At 39.5% G+C, this 20981-nt stretch overlaps 1 protein-coding gene across 1 annotated transcript in view; it reads right to left on the reverse strand.

Moving 5' to 3' along the window:
• Positions 1–20981, reverse strand: part of LOC130557457 (threonine--tRNA ligase 2, cytoplasmic-like) — an 86682-nt gene that overhangs the window by 23613 nt on the left and 42088 nt on the right. Inside the window, exons 2-9 of the mRNA XM_057339200.1 lie at positions 2857–2986; positions 2609–2775; positions 2304–2356; positions 2102–2228; positions 1845–2020; positions 1261–1546; positions 665–940; positions 222–422 (exon numbers count right to left, since the gene is read on the reverse strand). Of these exons, the coding sequence (XP_057195183.1) occupies positions 222–422; positions 665–940; positions 1261–1546; positions 1845–2020; positions 2102–2228; positions 2304–2356; positions 2609–2775; positions 2857–2986 (1416 nt within the window). The remainder of the gene's footprint in view (positions 1–221; positions 423–664; positions 941–1260; positions 1547–1844; positions 2021–2101; positions 2229–2303; positions 2357–2608; positions 2776–2856; positions 2987–20981) is intronic.

Here is a 20981-nt window from a genome sequence, read left to right on the forward strand (position 1 = left end):
AATTCAGCATATGGCTTTTTAACAAGTAGGGGAAAAGTTTGTGTTCTATTACTCAAATTCGATATTCTTTGGAATCAGAACTATTATGGTTGCCATCCTGGCAGTCTTCCTGACTGGTACTTTCTAGCCACACCGGTACAGCTCCTCTTTACCTAAATGTAACTAATTTGAATCCGGCATGTGTTGGCTTCAGTTAACTGTGTACCAGTAATGTGTCCTACCCTGCCGGTTGGAGCTGTGAGTCTGTGATTTAGCTAGAACATTCAAGATGTTCCCGGGTGAGATGTCCACTTTGGACAGGATGCTGGCCAGAGGGTTGGATGAGGGAACGCCACCAGGGGCTGAAGGAGCTTTTGAGGATGATGCATGGCTGGATGGTGTAGTGGGTGTACCAGGGGAAGGACGAGACACAGGACTGACACCTGAGTCAGAAAAAAAAGATTAAAACACTTAAGTAGCTTTAATGGCTACAGACACAACAGTAAGATCCCTTGGTTCCCAAAGTATTGTACAAGTTTTGAACAAAGCTGTCAGCCACAGGATAAATCACATTATACATTTTCATAAAAAAGGCAAAAGATAAAAACAATGTACTTTAATGTAATATACTTTCAGTTAGTTGCAAAATACACAGAATATACAAAAAACTGCCATGGAAACACACCTGTTGTCTTCATTGCGTTGGAGAGGGAGCTCAGAATGGAGCTGATCTTGCCCAGATCCACGTTGGCCAGGTTTACCTGCAGGGGGGAGGGGCTAACCACAGGGGCAGGCCCAGGTGTGTTGGGTGTGGTATTTGCAGGGGATGTCTGATTGGTTACAGACCCAGATACTGTCTTTGTTGGAGTTGCCAAAGTTTGTGGTGGTTTGGAAGTGGTGACTGGAGAGCTTTTTGTGGCTGCTGCATTTGTCTTGGACAATTTCTCCTTCCTCCCATCAACTAGACAACAGGAACAACACAATTAAACATTACATTTTTATTTTATAACCTCGCAATTTAAGAAGTCTGAGTGGGCATGGTAAATGAATCCCTTCAAGACTCCCAAACAAATCTATAAAAACAATTGAAAATTAAGAGAAAATGTAATTACTGTACAAGGGTCATGAAATATTTTAGACCTTGCATTTGTTGAAATGCCTTCCCTAAAATCATCATGAGGGAACAGAAAGTTCTTTGTATCTGTAAATTACCCATAGATCAAATGAACAATAAGTAGCAGTACTTTTATTTTCCTCCACATCCCATGTGCTGTCTCTCACCAATGATACTAGTGTTTGCTGTTGTTTCCTCCTCCTCAGACATGTCCATGTCCTCAATGTCTCTATTGTCTTTCTGCTGCTCCAACCCTCTTTCTCTGTCTCTGACCCCGGGACCCGCGCTGATCCTGGAGCTCAAGCCGTGGAAAGGCGACTCAGAGCCGGTAGGAGAGGGGGCGTCCTCAGAGGGAGATGGGATGGGAGAGTCATCCAGACTGGGCAGAGTGGCCTTTAGAGCATCCAGTTTACGCTTCAGACCAGAAACACGATTGCCGAAAGCCTTATAAGCCTATAAGAAGCAGTGAGAGGTTAGAGGGAATCTAAATATATGTTCAGTTGATTATAGCACTGATTAGGGCTGTATGTTTTTTTTATAAGAAACATGCTATTTCTTTTCAAAACCACCAGACTGGGACGATCAGTTCTGGACAATAAATTAGTAAAAAAACAAACATTTTTTTTCCCATTTATTATTAAAATTAAAATATTAATCATTAATCAATTTATATTTCCATTTTATTTGCCATGAGGGATTCCATTCACAAATTAGTTAAGAAATTAACTAGGAAATCAAGAAGCTGACTCACATTGGCAACAATTTTAACTTCTTTATACTGCATTTCATAAAAGATGTCTGCGTTTCCCAAAGCATCCTGCAGCGAGGGTCCTGCCTTCACCTGACCCTCAAGGAATGTCACAAATTCTTGTAGTTTTGAACCTCCCTCCTCAAAGTCTTTTGAGAACTTGTTGCCTCCAGCTTTATCTGTGGGAGAGAGAGAACACGCTCGCTTTTCCCCATCCACTCTTCAGGCAGTTAAAATGTTTTGTTCAAATGACAAGTTACCTTTCAGTCTCTTCAGGGCCTCGGTGCTGCAGACGTCCACTCGGAGAGCAGCTAACTGTTTCTCTCTCAAATCACTCTCCTCCAGTGAACGCTTGTATAATGCTAAATGCTCTATAAAGTCATGCGGCTGATAGACAACACATTATTTAATTACATAAATAATAACTTGACAAAAGTGAAAACAGTAGAGACAATGACTTACAACAAACTCTGCAACAATTTTTGATTTCAAGGCAGTTTTGGGGTTCACTGGAGCTGGAAAAGGGAAGACAGAACAAGGTTAAAAGGCATTCTTCCTTTGAGTTCTGTGCGTTGTATTCTTTGTATTTTTGTAGTATACAGGGGTTTGGATCAACATGGGAAAGTTTATGGTACCAGAATATTTATTTTGGGCTGGACTATTACTTTTAAGTACCTAAAAGAAGTCTTAAGGGACAGACTAAAATGAAGAAGGGCTTTTAAAGCTCAGCTAAACTGAAAATGGATGTGTGTAGGTCAGAAACTAACCAGGAGAAGGCTGCTCTTTCTCCTTTACTTTCTCTTTTTCCTTTTCTCTCTCTTTCTCCTTCTTCTGCAGGCTGGTCTTCAGCTCAGAGATCAACTCCTCAGGATAAACGTTCCTCTCCTGCCAAATGCTGAAGATCCTGTCCACTGACTTACACACTTTAGCATCCCTACAAAACAAACACAGAGTGAGGCGAGAATTTCGAAAGCACTGCAATAATCACATTCATTCACACTTGTAATTCACTAACTTGACCAACAGGGCGGCGTCTGGCAGAACGTCAGCGAAGGTGGTTCTGTAAATGATGGCGTTTTTCCTCTTGCAGTTCTGAATGACATCATTAGCAAGGTAGAAGAGATTCAGCCTGTGACTGGCGTCCGCTGCAAGGAGAAGACAATGAGTATTCATGGCAACTAGAAACAGCTACATTTTTTTACTGAATGACAAATTTCTGCTATTGTGCATTATTGTGCAGCTGTATTAAAATAGAGTATGTATTTGTATTTAGAGAGTAGAAGAAAAGCGAAATACAGCTGGAACGGTATCCGTATGAAGTGTAACTGAACTCAAGGGATACAATTTTTTTTAGGTTGAGAACTCGATAGGTCTGAAGAATGAGTACTCGAGAACTTGGGCCATAAATGGGGGGCAGGGCATGTCCATCATGACAATAATGAAAATAATTGAATGAAAACGCTGTTGCAGTTATGTTTGGAACCATTTTTAGGGCTCAACAATAAGGACTGGCCAGTGGCCAGGGGCCAGCATGAGAGACCCTCGGGGAAGTTGACAGACATGTCACTTGCCCAGTCGGGCCAGTGCTGTAACGTAACAAAAGTTTATAATATGCATGTTTTTATGCCTTGGCTATTTAAATAGTAAACGCAAAAGAGAACTCGATTCTGTTCTCATGGGGTATGCAAAATATGCGCGTGGCCGGAAAGCCGCAACTCAGACAACGTGCAAAATACTGAATTGAGTTCTCTTTCATGTCTTCTTACTCCTAAACAGACATACATAAATGATGCCAAAATGCCCATATTAGCAAATATCCTTGTAAAAGTAATCCCTTATTACTTAAATGAATCTGAACAAGGACAATCGCGCTTGGGCACAGTTGAGAACAACTAAATGTGAGTACGCCCTGAGTCAGAACAGCACATGACTTATTAAATTATAACTTATAGTAAGTTTTTTTTAGTAAATTATTATAGTAAATTTAATCTATATTTCATTCAAACACTGATTATTTGTTTTTGTATATTTGCTACAAAATACTTTGATTACTTGTTCTCATTTTATCACTTACTGGTTATATGTCTTCATTTGAAATTTCTGTAAGTAAGGCTAATAGTTTTAATGATATAATAACCTTATTTATTAAGATTACATAGGCAAAACCAGGGCTGTGCGTTAACTTTTTTTGCACATAGCAGTGGTGTAGACATGTGCCCGGTTAACCACGGTTACCACTAAATCCTGCTGAAACCGAGCTGGCTGCGATGATGCAAGGTATCGATCATTTTATTGATGCGTAGCTTATCCGTGAAGCACGTCTCTGGGATCAGTAGGAAATGCTGCTCGATCTAAAAGCAGTGCGAGTTTGAGTCGCTTATAATGTGCATTTAAAAAAGCAATACCCGTCAAACATGATCATTATAAATATACTTTATTATCATGAAAATACCTGAGGAGGATTGAGGATCAGTGATAAAAACATGTCCTTAGGCATTTCCTAGAACTACGTGTGTTATGGTCTTCTTCTGCAGTGCGTATTTGGAGTTTCTGCACGAGAGCGCCCTCTGGCTTTCGGATGCAGCAGCATTTTACCGTACTTCACTCACAAGTTGTGCATAAATCACGTGATAGATATTTTCGGTTAACCGGGCAGACGTCTACAGTGGTGCTACTAGGGCTGTCACGATTATTAAATAATCGTCTCATCGCGATGGTTTCAGATCATTGCAATTATTGCACATCTCTATAGAAGACACTAGGGGGAGCTGTAGTGCCTGCACATTACATATGTTAGTGTATTTATTGTAACTAAAGCATGGTAATACTTGTAAAATGTACCACCACAACACAATAAAAACTAAAGCATATACCATAAAAAATAACCTGCAGTACAATTTAATATTATTTAGGCTAATCTCAGTGTGAAAACTAGTCTACCAAAATTTCATTAACACAGAAGTAAAACTTTATTGTAGTGTTGTAAATGAGAAAAAAACAGAATAGAAGCATTTCTATGACTGATAGCATTTTAATGGTGGCTTCAATTCACTCCTGATCAATTTATTTAATTTACAAGTATTTGGCGGTTGTATTATTGACAGGTAAAAGCCTACACCTTAAAAATATTTTCCGATGTTTTCCAAGAAAAAAAACAGTCTTATATTCAGAACAATATGGTCATTTCAAAGCTGAATCAAAAATGTATGAGAATTAAATGTCAAAGCTCTAAAACAGACAATTAATCGTCATAATCACAATGATTTACTAGACAATTAATCGTCAGACAAATTTCATAATTATGACAGCCCTAGGTGCTACAGATTTTAACCCGAGCTTTTGTTATATAAGAGGGAATCGTATTCAAGCGAACATCCTGTAAGTGTCAGACCTGAAAACGCCCTTGTTACTGAAATAATAACTGTTATTGACACGAGGCTCAGCGAACGGCAGGTCCTGGAATGCACCTATAGATAGGTTGAACACCGCCTCCACAGAAGAATATCAACGCCTACTTCTCGAGCCCTGCCCACTAGTTCACACATGACAGTACTGAACACAAGCTGCACGGAACCAGATAGAGCGAGTGTAAGCATCATGCCGTTAAAGATCGCAAAATATTGTGCAGTGCCTGGTTGTGGAAGAACACAGTCGCTGCATAACCTTCCTTCGGATTCCGACAGTAGGAATGCGTGGTTGAAGTTCATTTTTAAAGACGTTCCAGCTCACGTGGGGAAAACGTTCAGCGTCTGTTCGCTTCATTTCAACGCAGATTCCTTGATCAAGTCTTCGCGGAGAGACTAAAATTAAAAAGCAGTGCTGTGCCATCAATATTGGATCCGATAGGAATGGCGCAGCAATCTTAAGCGAGTAAAACATATTTCTACTATGCGTCACTATTGCTTTGTTAGAGATCGCTTGATATGCCCTGATAGTATTACCTGGGGACCTCTAGTCATTTGTAATAATTGTAATTGGCATCTCTGTGATTTGGCGGGCTCATATATCATTTTTTAAGGTTTTATCCACCGTTTGCGAATAATGGAGGCTGTTTTGAAGTGTTTTGATATTATTTCTGGTGCTGGGTCATTTTGGCCGCGAGTCTATCGTTTGTTTATTTATCATGAAAACTATAACATTTGAGACCCGCGATCGCGGTGATCTTATGTCCGGTTCGCAGGTCTTAAATGCTGACATGTACGGTCATACTGTATATCACTAAACACCCTACAACTATAGGCTATACAAACTATACGCAAAGCCTTGCCATCACATCCGGGAAATAAGTCCGTAAATTTGAGTAAAATCAAGTTACGTACCGTTACGTGTCTAACCAAATTCACAGAAGGCTCCAACTAAGTCAACTACGCAAGCTGCTATCCAATCATAGCAGTGGGTGTTTACTTCCAAGTCTTCTATGCGGCCCGCCCTTACAAACCGAGCGTTTCTCCAGCCGGCCTCAAAACCAGGGTAGAAAATAGCCTATTACTTATTGATTTTGATGTTTTCGAATGTAAAAACCACGCAAACGTCATAAGTGGACATCAGACAATAGTGTAAAACAATAAAAACGGCCAGTTCACTGCACCTTTAAAGTTTTTTAGCACAGGCCAAAAAGTTGTAGCACAAGTATAAAACGTCTGTTGTCATCATTAAAAAAATATGCAAGAGTAGCTCATCACATGAAAAGGCAGGAAACTGACAAATGACATTAATGTTACATAGGGATGTAACGATTCACTCAGCTCACGATGCGATGCGATTCACGATTCTGATCTCGATGCGATGCGATTCACGATTTACTCACGATTTATTTTTACAAACTTCCCTTGCATTATTTCTTAAATGCTTCACGTTTCTTTGTATAGTAAAATTATGTTTTATTTCATATAACAAAAACTAAACTGCAATTTTAAAACAAATTAATAATAGAAAAGGTCTCTTTAATATAAACAAACTAATACTGTCTGTCAGACATGTTCACAAGTCTCGGAGGTCCAAGTCCAAGTCAAGTCTCAAGTCTCTGAGGTGGAGTCCAAGTCACATCTCAAGTCTCTGTTCTATTTTTAGCAATAGTTTTCTCAGTTATTGTAATTCACAGTGTATGAAGCGAAATCAGTTTTGAAATATTAATTAACTCTACAGAATGTCTTGGGTATTCAAACCAGTGCTTCGAACCAGTGCTGATGCTGGTGTGATAGCCTGTGTTTTCTTCTTTTGACTAAGTCTTTGCGCCACATTTACTGGTGCAAAATCAAAATACATTTCATGCGCAAGAATGATGTACTAATATGAACCATTTTGCTGTAATCTAGGCTAAATTAAGTAATGTAATGAATTGCATGATGTGTAATTAAATGTTCCAAACAAAGATTTAACTGTTTTTACATCATTTACTTGACCTTAGAATGAAATTAAACCACGTCATTACCTTTATTTTTCAGAAAAGTTCAGTAACTACTGGATATGCATTGTTGCAACACAGAGAATATTAGACCATGAACACATGTACTAGTTCATTCAATCTCATTTGATTTAAATGACTCGTTCAGTAGGGTGTATTCATTAAGTACATTCAACCAATGAAACACTCTGACAGGGCTCACACTGAAGCGCTATTGGCTTATGGCATCATGCCTGTTTGAAGAACAGAGCTGCACTCTTTGCTTGAGACTGAATGAGAAATATCTTTCAAAAAGACATATTACAGAAACTGTCTTACATTTCATCAATCATTTTTCAATCAATTCATACTTGCTTTGATCTTTAGCATGTCATTCAATCTTTTAATATACAATACGACTATAACACTTCTTTTGGCTTAACTGTTACTTTATGTTGTATTTCACGTTATGCAGCAGCTGGCATTAGCGGATAAGTTAACATTGGCATATAAAATGTTCGTTCTTGCCTTTGCACTGTTTGGTCTCCCTTCCATGTTAATCTAGTGTGTGTCGTGGCCTCCGTGTTTCTGATAAGCACGGCTCTTTAAGACCTGGTGCAGCACTGGTGTAACTTTGTTTTCATTTTGTGCAAGTTGCAACAGTTCCGTTCCGTGCAACAGAAACACACGGTGTAACGGAGCCTTTACGACTGATTAACCGTGACGTTTTTAAGCACGGTTAATAGTGAACCTCGGTAATCGCTGCCTCCCTACATAGCACTGGTGCTAGAAAGGTTTAAAGTTTGGTAGCACAGGCCAAACAGTAGGAGCACAAGTATAAATCATCTGTTGTCATCATTAAACAAAAATATGCAAGTGCAGTTCATCATGAATAGACAGGTAACTGACAAAAGACATTAATGTTACATACAGATGGATAAATTAGGGCCATATCATTTTTAGATTACCTAAATTTGTTTGAATATTTCTAAGTTCTGTGTTTTTCCTTTTTTACTGTACAATAGTGGTATATTTGTCCACATAGATTACTGTAGTATACTATAGTGTTTACTATAGTAAACTGCAGTAAAAATTTTAGATACTACAGTGTTTTTAAACTTTACTATAGTATACAGTGTTTATCAATTCACTACAAGGGCACTACAATTTTAAATAGCAAATACTACAGTACACTACAGTATTTTTTGTCTGAGTGTTCAATTTAACAGGACTTTTATTTTGACGGGTCTTCGGGAAGACGCTTGAGTTTTTGTGTGTTTGCCGATAGCTTCACTCAAACAGTAAAACGCTCGTAAAATAAATTCTCAGAGCGACTCTGGAGATGAAGTTCATATCCTCATACAGTGCAGACGCAGATAAATCCTCGTGTTGTATGTTAAACTGTGCACATAATTCACACATACATGCAGAACAGCCAGATGACATTTAAATAACAGGATTCCGCGTCCGCATCAAGTTACATGGACAGTGCGATGCCCCATTGATTAATGTCACACACAAACAAGCACAACCACACAAACGCACTTCATACAAACACGCAGCTCTGTCTAATGCACATATTCTTATTATTCTACATACATGTCGCACTATTGTTTTTTTTTTCAAGTTACTTGTCCGGTCGGGCAAGTAAAATTCTCTCTCACTTGCCCATACAAAACATTCACTTGTCCCAGACAAGCGTTAATGTCGAGCACTGGGTGCCCCATTAATTAATGTCACACATAAACAAGTACAACGACGAACGCACTTCACACAAATACGCTGCTCTGTCTAATGCACCTGACAAACTGTACTGCACACGTGCTACACTGGCTAATTTATTCTTAGCATAGACCGATTTTTCGTAGCACTTCTGAAAAAATGATCCGATCCGTGACCCAAAATCTGTAAAATGATCCGAACCGTGATTTTTGTGATCTGTTGCACCACTAAACAAATAACTAGACAATATTATTTATTTATTACTTTTTTGTTGTGGGGCCATTGGAAACTTTGGCAGGGCCAGTGGAAATTTTGGCAGGGACAGTGGAAATTTGAATCACTTGCCCGACCGGGACAGTAGAAAAAAGCGTTGAGCCCTATCATCAGTCAAATTTAATAATTATTGCACCCCTACATAACATTACAAAGCAATTTTGCTCCATGGTTTGCCTTCAGCTTTATGCATTGGACCTTAATACAGTCAAACAGGGTGATGTGAGAGACAACTAGCTGTCCAATACGGTTCCATGCACACATCAAGACATCACAAAAACAACATAACTCTATTTTCCAAATTTTCAAAAGTTTTTCTTAATGGTTGCACCGGTGCGACTGCCAAACTTATCAATATATCATTCTTGTGTATTATAAATTTAATGCGCAGAAATGTTATATAGGGCTGCAACAACTAATCGATAAAATCGATAATAATCAGATTAGTTGGTCTGTGACGTCACTTGCGAGCTGCGCAGTTATAAATCAAGTGCATCTTCTTCCCTTTAAAAATTACCATTTTAGATGTGTCTCTCCGTGCAGCATGAGCTGCGCAGTTTGAAAGTCAGATGTGTCTCTCTGTGGATGCGTCTCTTCGTGCAGCGCGAGGTGCGCAGTTTTAAAGTCACACGTGTCTCTCCGTGGATGCGTCTCTCCGTGGTCACAAGTTGTGCTGTTTTAAAATCAGACGTGTCTCTCGGTGCATGCGTCTCTCCGTGCCGCGCAGTTTTAAAGTCAGACGTGTTTTGCATGCATCTCTTCAAGCTGCGCAGTTTTAAAGTTTAAAGGGGAAAGGTGTTTTAAATGACAAAATTAAAGATTATATTAGTAAAACCCAATTTGTGGCGTTTGCACTTTACAAAGTACATAATAGGCTAAATACCCAGATTTGGTGGTTTATTTAGTTCAGAGGTGGGTAACGCAGTACATTTACTTGAGAACTGTACTTAAGTATTACTTTTTCTGTTTACTTTTTACTGTACTTCACTACATTTGAATGACAAATATCTCACTTTTCATGGCACAAAAAATTTCCTTGGCCGACCCTGCCCTCGCTCCCATGTTTGGGAGAGACTATTGTCAGGTGCTTCTAATATGACACACCTGAATCAACTCACCAGGTGTATTAATTATGGAGACATTCACAACATTTTGGGAGAAGGCTAATGAGTTCAGTTGTGTATACTTTTCCCATATCTGATTTACTTATTATAAGCAAAAGATGTAATTACATTTTTATCCGATTCATCGAAAAAATAATCGCCCAACTAATCGATTATCAAAATAATCGTTAGTTGCAGCCCAGTTATATGGTGCAAGCGTTGCATTCAGTCACTCATTTTCGTCTCCCCTCCTTCAACCATTCACTTATCCATCATTGCAACCACCCCCCACCCCCAAATACCTAATGCGGTGGTTTAAGAGGCGCATTTGATGCTATGATAAAGCGGAAGGACCGACAGAGCAGACGAGTGAAGCGCTCAATCTTGCAACTGGAATAAACATGCAGAATACAAGAATTTCCCCGGCTAAGGTACAAAACAGCAAAGATAACGAAAGTGTTGTATGTATTGTATGAATGTGAAGCCAGGGTTTTTCCTGCATAGAGAAATTGGAGGCGGCCGCCTCCGTCAAATGTCGTGCGGCCTCAGACCAGAGGTGGGTAGAGTAGCCAAAATCTTTACTCAAGTAAAAGTACAAGTAACTAGAGAAATTGTTACTCAAGTAAAAGTAAAAGTCACTATTTAAAAAATTACTTGAGTAAAAGTAAAAAAGTATGCAATGAAAAAACTACTCAAGTAGCTAGTTACTTAGTTACTTTGTATCTGATTATATAGGCCTACTACATAAAATTAATATTAACGCCAATATTTTAATATTACATTTTAATCAATCTTTTTAATTATCATAAGCAGATATCTTTGCAATATACTAGAGAGACTAAAGAATAGACAGACACAGAAGAGACAAGCATTTCTGTAAATTTCATCTAGTCCGGATGTCAATGTAGTTTACACAACTTATTTAGAATAATAGACCATGTCAAACTAAAGCATGAACTAAACTCAGAGCATTTCCTAAGATGATCTAGAACATCTGCAGTGCTCTCTTAAATGAATTACACATTTTTGAACAAAGCTCATGTTTTCTCGTGTTGTGTCACGTGTGTGTTGTGAAACGCTCTTACTTGTAAACAAACAGTAAACAGTGAACCACACGCCCATCAACAAGTTTTCTTCCTTCTGTTCTTCAAATGTATATTTCTGCAAGCCCACGTCTCTGTGTCTGACAGGTAACGCGCATGTTGCGGTGTCTGACGAACAGGTCGCGCGGGTGCGCGCATATGGCGGGCATATATCACCGCTGGCAAACAATATGACACATTTGCAGTTTTGATTGTATAGATATAGATTAATATCCACTTCATCCAACGCTCTTTGTGTTCTGCGTCTTCTTAAGATTCGCGCTACGAGGAGTGAGTAATCCTGCTTCAGATGATTCAGATCGTGCTGCGAACTGAACAAATCATTTGAACTGATTCATTAGCCTATTCAAGTGGTTTTGCCCATTGTTCAATTAATGCTTTCAAAAGAATCGACTCAAAAGAATCGATCACTCGGGAATGCCCGTAAAAAGAGACGACAACCTTGAAATAAACAACGCGTTTTAAAAAGAATATTTTAAAATGAAGGAACGAAGGAACGTCACGCAATGTAAGTTATGTAACGAAGTAAAAGTACAGATTTTCTATTAGAAATTTACTCAAGTAAGAGTAAAAGTACACACTTTTAATTTTACTTAAAAAGTACATTTTTTCCAAAATGTTACTCAAGTAAATGTAACGAAGTAAATGTAGCGCGTTACTACCCACCTCTGCCTCAGACTCTCTGTCAGGTGTCTTCACAAGAAATGCTGCGTGCATTTAACACTGTCATTTGTAACTGCAGTTGCGCATTACGCCACAGTGTTTCGTTATAAGCACACTGAGGCGCTAAAAAGAGTTGCAGAACAAGAGCTAGCTGTGTTTCACGGCTGTTTGTTTTGCATCCAAGTACGTTTAATTTCTTGAAATGTCTTAAATTAACATGACATCCATCATTGTAATGTCTTTAGCTCTTTAGTTGGATCGTTGAATCAGCGTATACTGTACACAGCAAGTTCGCCAGTATGAATGCACATTGCGTTCAAAACGACTCGCACACGAATGACTCATTTGAACAGATTCATTTAACCTATTGAACTTTTCAGTCACTAACGAATATAAGAGATCATTGAATAATTTAAGTGAACCACAGAGAATGCAAGATGTGAATGAGCTTTGCTCATTTAGTAAGACTGGTTAATTCAGTTGGCTATTGTGGGCTGAAAAGTTAGTTGAAAATGATAGAAAAGCTTTATTTGATAAAAAAATCATTTCTGTTTGGTTGAATAAAACTTAATATTTTTAATAGTTTTATATAAATTAATAATGGTCATTTTCATCTAATTTTATTATAACTTTTAATATGTCAAGGTCAGGATGGCACCACATTCGCCTCATTTTGAGCACGGAAAAACCCTGTTTGAAGCTAATGCAGGAAACGTGTTTAAACTTTAAGCCCTGTACTATTGTATAAAGCTCTCTAACAATACTGCAAAGCATACAAAACGTTATAAATCACTGTAACGAGGAAGGCGGGACGACAGCCGTGAGCGAACGGTGCAAGGCCGGTGACGCGAGTGATAATGAGTGTCAGCTGCGTGTTGCGCCGGTCTTGCATCTCTCACGGAGGAGCTACGGAAGCATAAAAGGACGAGCGACATGATTGTACGACGAGAGAGGATATGTGATATGGCCCAATAAATTTTACTGAACATGCCTTTTTTGCTATTTTCGGCTGAACATGTTCGGTTGGCGAACATTCGTTGCATCCCTACACCCAAGTTATTCAGTTGGTGGCACTGTAGCCTATAATAATCCAACAGTTTTCATTTATTCATATTTTTATGTTATAGGCCTAATGTTGAATGACACTTTTTAATGAACTGTTTTGTTGTAGGGGTACAGAGTAACGTACATTACATTCTTTTAGCAGTCAGTTATATGCCTAATATAGGCTATTCACTCAAAAAAAAAATTGTTGACTTTTTTTGCTCAATTTTATTTTAAGTTATATTGTATTTTATTGAAAAGCAAGACATGATAATTACAAAAAGCACATTTTGACCATTACGTTTATGCAAATAGTGAACAAAAATTCTAATTAAAAACCATGTACGGTATTCGGCCAAGTGTTTAATTTTTATTCGGCTTCGGCCAAGAATTTTCATTTCGGTGCATCCCTACTTGGGAGCACCAGTGCCACCTCTCTCAAATGTTAGTCTAGAGCCCTGAAGGGTGACCATATGTGCCATTTATCGGACACGTCCTTTCATTTGTCCACTGCATACGTCATCGAGGTTGATTATTTCAGATTTTATTTCAGAAAAGCAACCGTTATATTTCAAGGTAAAAATGAAACTACAATGATTATATGTCTTAATGGGGTCATATGGCTAGAACACGTGTTTTTCTGTGTCTTTGGTGTGTTATAAGTTGCCCATGCATGTATTAGACACGTAAAATTGCAAAAAAATTAAGCGTCGGAACAAAAGATGCATTCTATCTAAAAGCGAATGCTCACCCAGACCTGCCTGAAACACCTCGTGTAACCACACCCCCACAAATCTACGTCAGTTCGTGGTGTGATGACTAAGACCGCCCAAATGGTTCGCATCACACACCCACACGGGTCACACATTGTTGCCAATTTAGCGGATTTAGCATCAGCTGTACCACCTTCAAGACCCCACGTAGAAACCCAGAAAAGGTACATACCGACAAATCTAGCAACTTTTATGGAAAAACCTAGAGCTTCATTCCATTAAAATATGTCACCTGTGCCCCGTAAACACAAGGTCTGGCTTACCCGACGTGGGATGGCCTCTCTTCTCTGCGTCTATTCTGTCCAGTGAGTGGCAGAGAACCAGCTCATTCACTTGACCATATACCACAGCCGATTCGTCAGTGAACAAGTACAAAAACAGCGTTTCCAAACACCTGTCACAGTTACTGACTGTTTGGACGTATGATCATACTTCTAGAGGTGGCTCGATACCACTTTTTCCTTTATTGATCAGATTCCGACACCTGAATTGTAAGTATCGTCCAATCTGATCCGATCCTAGTACTGTTTTTTACTGATCAGTGTGGAATTGCATATATTTAGATTTCTTATTGCATAAAATATTACAGTATAAAATGGCTTGAATTTCGGCACAGGATTGTGCATAATTTAAAGTCTGGGTAAAGGGAATTCTGAGAATTGTTTCTAAACACAATATAGATGTTAGAAATGTATTGCTGAAACACATTACAAAGACTCAGAAGTATGTAGTACTGAATTGTGGAGTTAAACCGTTAAACAGTTTTTCACCAAATCTCTGTTCAGGATTTTTTAGGCGGGGCTAAAACGGGGGATCGATGACGCAATGGAGCATCCAAGCTCAGCTTTTCTGAAAAAACGTCCTGTCAAGCACCTTTTTCACAGCTAATCAATGACAGAGACCTGCCGTTTCAATAACAACATGCGAGGAACATGATTGGTCGAGAAAAATTCCAGTGTGCGATGCTCAACAGGGCTCAGCAAAAGACAGAAAAGGCACTGCTGATTGTGAAACTAAATTCTAGAATAAAAACAGACTGTCTCACGTCTTGGTTTTATTTGGTTAATTTGTTTGTGGATTCATTTCATTATTTGATCCGAGATGAAGTGCGAGATTTCTCGCATTGTTAAAGCAAGTCTTGCGGAAATGATTTAAAGTCAGAGTAAAGTGACAATGAATTATGTGTTTTGAGTTTGTCACACACAGAAAAGTGTGTTATTAATCACCCAGCCAAATTTGAATGAAGAAAAACATCCAAGTAAATAAAATAAGTTATCAAAATCATGGAAAAATAAGCAGGACTCTCTAACGCTGGGGCCATGTCAGCTGTTGGCGTTGAAGCCACGCCCACTCGCATCGCTCAACCTGAGTCCCCAGCCCAGTAGGCTATATGTGAGCAGAGTAAAAACAAACAAACAAACAAACAATCAATAAGACACAAAATTGTATATAAATATATCCGTAACAAACACATACATTAATAAATACACATTTGCCATATTAAAGGACCCATTGAACGAAAGTCAATTTTTTTCTGTGTTTAAGTACTATAATCAGGTCCCCGGTGCATCTAGCAACCCAGAAAACGTGAAAAACAAGATCCAAGTAACTTTGTTTTGGTAAGCCTTTCTCTGCAAGCATGTGAGAAATCAAGCCATTCAGATTTCGCCCCTGATGTGACGTAGACACAGGCTCTTATTATAATATTACCGCCCCTTAATCTACACAATTCCACCCACGGCACTGCCGCCATTGTTGTTTTCACAAGCGACAGCGGTGTATGTGACGCCATGGCTAAAGTTCGTGGACAATATGCAATGTAGTCACTGCACAGAGTCCTAACCTCGGAAGAGACAGGAGTGGATTTATTTTATTTTTAGTGGAAATCCCTCAGAAACCATAAGTAAAAACCTGCTTGTTTGCGTGAGGATTAGCTTCAAAGTTGTTCCTCAAATCACAATTTCAGTATTTGGGCTAAATTAAAGGGGCCATGAATTAAGACCTCAATTTTAACCTGAGCTTTTGTTGTATAAGAGGGAATCGTATTCACACGAACATCATGTAAGTGTCAGAACTGAAAATGCCCTTGTTACTGAAATTGCAACTGTTATTGACACCAAGCTCAGTGAACGCCAGGTCCTGGAATGCACCTATAGGTTGAACACCGCCTCCACAGAAAAATATCAACGACTACTACTCTAACCCCGCCCACTGATTCGCGAATGACTTTAGCCACACATAGTACACACTTCCGCATTTGTGATGATTGACAAACTGGTAACCATAGCGACATATTTTTCGGCTAAAGATTCGTTTTGTCCGTCAGTTTACAGTAAACTAAACTGCTGATATGCGCTGTGTTGTGTTTATGCTCGGAAGGCTACATCACACAGCGCTCTTTTGCTGTGTTTCCATGTTTGTTATTAATAAGCGCCTTTATGCTTGTTGTTTGGTCTTAGATCAAAAAGCCTCGGCACTTAGGTCTTAATAAATGGTCTGTTGCAGATTTTAAAATATATAAACATTTGCATTTTAAGGTTTGTTTTTGTCTTGTCTTTATTTGCTTATTTTTCTGTGAAGATCTGGTAAGCCTGTCACTTTAGTGAAGGGCTCTCGAAAGCGGCTAGACCCGTGTCATATGTGCAAAAGTGAGGACTTCTTTCACTGTTATTTTTATTTAGAGCGACCAAGCAACAAACATGCAACATTGTGCAGCGCCTGGTTGTGGAAGATCACAGTCGCTTCCTTCGGATTCTGATCTTAGGAATGCGTGGTTGAAGTTTATTTTTAAGTACGTTCCTGCTCACGTGGGTGAAACATTGAGCATTTGTTCGCGTCATTTCACCATGGATTCTGTAATATAGCTCAATAAAATGGAAGGAAGGAGGCGGGAACCGGCAAACAAGCAAACATTTTAATTCAAAATAAATAAACAATAAACAGCAATAAAACAGGCCGGCAGCCCCTCACGGATGACTGCCGGCCACACAAACATAAACACAAAAGTAACAAGCCGGCAGCCCCTCGCGGACGACTGCCGGCAACACGAACATAAACAAACTTAAAACTTAACTAATGTCCGGGCTCGGTCCGCTCTCGCCGTATTCTCCTGCCGTTCGTCCTTTTATGCTTCCGCTCTCCTCCGTGAGAGATATGAGGCCGGAATGACGCCCAGCTGACACTCATTATCAATCGCGTCCCGGCCTTGCTTCTTCCTCCCACGGGTCTCGTCACATACCCCCATCGCCCCTCACAGGCCGGGGGGCACCCACGAGACTGTGCTTACTCCCCCCCGGCGGCCAGTCTCAACAGCCCCAGCGCCTGGGGGTATGGACAGACGAGACGAGAGAACTGAGACGGAAGCACCAGGAACGACAGGGTCGAGAGAGGGGAGAGAGGAAACAGAAAAAAAAAATTTGGTCCGGTTCCCCGACACGCTGCAGCTCTCCTCTGTGAGAGACATGAGGCCGGAATGACGCCCAGCTGACACATTATCAATCGCGTCCCGGCCTCGCTTCTTCCTCCCACGGCTCTCGTCACGCCTCCCTCGTCACAGATTCCTTTGTGTACAAGGCGCTGGATTTGCGGAGAGACTAAAATTAAAAAGCAGTGCTGTGCAGTGCAGTCAATATTGGATCCGACTGGAATGGCGCAGCAATCTTATGCGAGTAAAACATATTTGTACTATGCGTCACTATTTCTTTGTTAGAGATTGCTTGATATGTCCTGATAATGTGTAACCTAACGTTACTTGTCTTAAACAATTCACATAAGGCTCCAACTAAGTTTACTACGCAAACTGCTATCCAATCATAGCAGTGGGCGTTTACTTCCAAGTCACGCCCATTAAAACCGAGCGTTTGTCGAATCGGCCTCAAAATCCGGGTATAAAATAACCCATTACTTATTGATTTTGATGTTTTTGAATGTAAAAACAACGTGAACATCATAAGTAGACCTCATACAACAGTATACAACAATAAACAAGCCTAGTTCATGACACCTTTAAATATGCCATTGAGGGATCTATAAACAATTTAAAAATAAATATGTTGGATAACAAATTTAATTTGGATACGAGGGTTTACAGATACCAATGCAAGCGGGAGAAGCCTCATGTTACGGTCGTCACGATCGCAGATGACAATATCTCGGATCAACTGTTCATGTACCGCAGGAAAAGATTAAATTAATTTACATTTAACCAGTTTAATATGGAGAGACACTGAAATGTAGACCTTGGTTTATGACCTACAATGTACATGCTGTTAGAACCGTTAGCTTTTAGGTTTGTACGTTAACATGGACTCACTGGTTTTAGCCAGAGATACTATACTGAAGCAGATGACATTAACGATAGTGTGTTTCTCAATGGCGCTGAAACCTAAAGTTGCCCGAATTCCAGTCCCTGTGCAACTCATATTCAACTGCCATAGGCTCATCCATGTTCAAGGGGAGGGGCTTACCGATTCCTTTAATTCCTTTATTATCAGTGAGTGTTTTGGGCCCGTCCTTTGTTGTTTGAGGAACATTATAAATAGAGATCTTTATTATGCTACCGCTTCTTTAAGAGTGAGTATACGGACATTTTTTGTGAGTATATGGATATACGAATCTAATGTCACATGCGTTTTGTTTCCCAACTGTTTATGTTCATGATACGGACTACTTTTACAAGGATCCTTGCTAATATGGGAATTTTGACGTAATTTTGTGTTTATGTGTTCATTTCAGAGTAAGACGACGTGAAAGAGAACTCAGTTTAGTAGTTTGCACTCTGACATTCTTGTTTTCTGTAGGAAAAACATTTATTTTATCTCCGCTCTATTGGTCCTTCCGCTTCATCATCAATAGCATTAAAAGCGTCTTTTACACAGCACAGGCTCTGCACCCGTGCAAATAATGTCTTTGGGGAGCGGGGGCACTTATAGATAAACAAATGGCTGAAGGAGGGGAGACAAAATGGAGTGACTGGATGCGTCGCTTGCGCAATATAACATTTCTGCGCATTAAATTCACAACGCACAAAAATGATATACATTGATGATCAGTTTGGCAGTCGCACCGGTGCGAACATTAAGAAAAACTGGTCGCATCGGCCGGAAAAATACTCGCATTTGGCCATTTGGTAGCAGTCTAGAGCCCTGCCAAGTGCCCTTTTTGAAACACGCTTTGTGAGGTTTCTACATCTCTACATTACCGGGACATCCGTGCCTTCTGAAAAGGTGTTTCTGCCACCGGTCTAACTGTCAACAGGCTCCAGACTGTCCCCACAATATGTAAACATGTTACTTTATTAAATAAAAACTAGCCAAGCTTTGGATTGAGGTAGGCCTGCTATTTTTATTTGACGAAAAAACTTCAGTTCTTCTGTGTTTTCGTTTTGTCATAATTTGTTAAGTGATTTTTTGCCTGTTATGATTTTTTTATTTATTTTATTTTTTCTCCATTGTCCAAAATGCTGCATGTTCATGAAAATGTGATAATATTTGAATCCAGGTGTTGTTGTCCTAAACTGAAAGAATAACTTTAAAAAACCAGAAGATAGCTGGACATCATGAAGCGCAAAGAGGTTAGAAGTCGGTGTAAACCAATATTACATTTACGCATTTGGCAGATGCTTTTATCCAAAGCGACTTACAGTGCATTTTAGTCTATACATGTCCTTCATTAGTGTGTGTTCCCTGGGATCGAACTCACAACCTTGCGTTGTTAACGCAATGCTCTACCAACTGAGCTACACAGGAACATATTACATGTGTTCTGAGATCTTCAAAGCTCTACTGGGGCACAGGCCTCCCATTACTTGACACTTTTTTCTTGAAAGCCTGCTTTTAACATATTCATCTAAATGAATAATATTAATTTATTAACGTCCACTGAATTTTATGTATGACTGCATTTCCACTTTTTTGTCAAAACTTTATACAAGATTTGCCATGCTCTCCTGCAAGTTGACATTAAGAACCATTTAAAGTGAAAGTGACCTATTAGTCAGATATGGTGACCCATACCCGAAATGTGACCTCTGCTTTTAACCCATCCAGAGAGTAGTGAACACACGCACAGCAAGTGGTGAACACACGTACACCCGGAGAGGTGGGCAGCTATCACTGCAGCGCCCGGGGAGCAAGTATGGGTAAGGTGCCTTGCTCAAGGGCACCTCAGTCGTTACCCGCCAGCCCTGAGAATCGAACCGGCAACCTTCTGGTCACGAGTCCGACTCTCTAACCTTTAAGTTAGTTTCAGTGTCTTTCATACAGTATGCTTCAGTTTCTTAGCTATAAAAAAACTATGAAATTTGCCATTCTGTCCTCGAAATTGACACTTACAACTGTTTAAACTGGTTTGTGTTTATTTTCCGACAAAACGTGTTTTTAAGACGAAATGAGATGATCCTAGAGCTGGGCGATATACCGGTTCATACCTAATACCGGTGTGTATTTTTGTTATGATATGAATTTTTAATATACCGCATTACTGGTGTATGTCGCTTAAACAACGTACGGAACGCGGCGCAGCGCGACACTGTTTCAGTGGGGTCCCTTTTCACTGTTGCACTGTGACCGGTCATTCACACAGGCTGTGTGCCAATTCGGAGCCTGCGTGCTTTGAAGGCTGCATTTTAAGACAGATTGCGTCACAGCAGCGCGACTGAAGGCTGGTAAGGGTGTCCCGATTCAAAGGTTGCTTAAAATGCAGCCCCAAAATGTGACCTTATTTCCGTGGGTTTTTAAGGATAGAATGAATGTATCCTTCACAGCTTTGGGTATCCCGAGATTCATTGCGCGCCTGTAACGGCTTGAAAATGTTAAATAATCATTCAAAACTTTAGTTAAATAAAAGTATGTAACTCACAAAAACGATTTTGAAACGTCTATTTCAGTGTTTTAATATTATATATGATGTTGTTCATTAACATTATTGGTGCATTATTGTTTTAAATTTCTAAGGTTGGTTAATTTAATATACTGTTGGGCTGTTTTAATCTACATAAACGTGTCATATTCTCTAAAATAAAATATATTTTTTCTGGCTCCGTATTTGTTTAAAAATGTCTGAAACGTCACTGCTGT

Source organism: Triplophysa rosa, linkage group LG8 (assembly GCF_024868665.1).
Source record: "Triplophysa rosa linkage group LG8, Trosa_1v2, whole genome shotgun sequence".
In the NCBI taxonomy this organism is placed as follows: Eukaryota; Metazoa; Chordata; class Actinopteri; order Cypriniformes; family Nemacheilidae; genus Triplophysa; species Triplophysa rosa.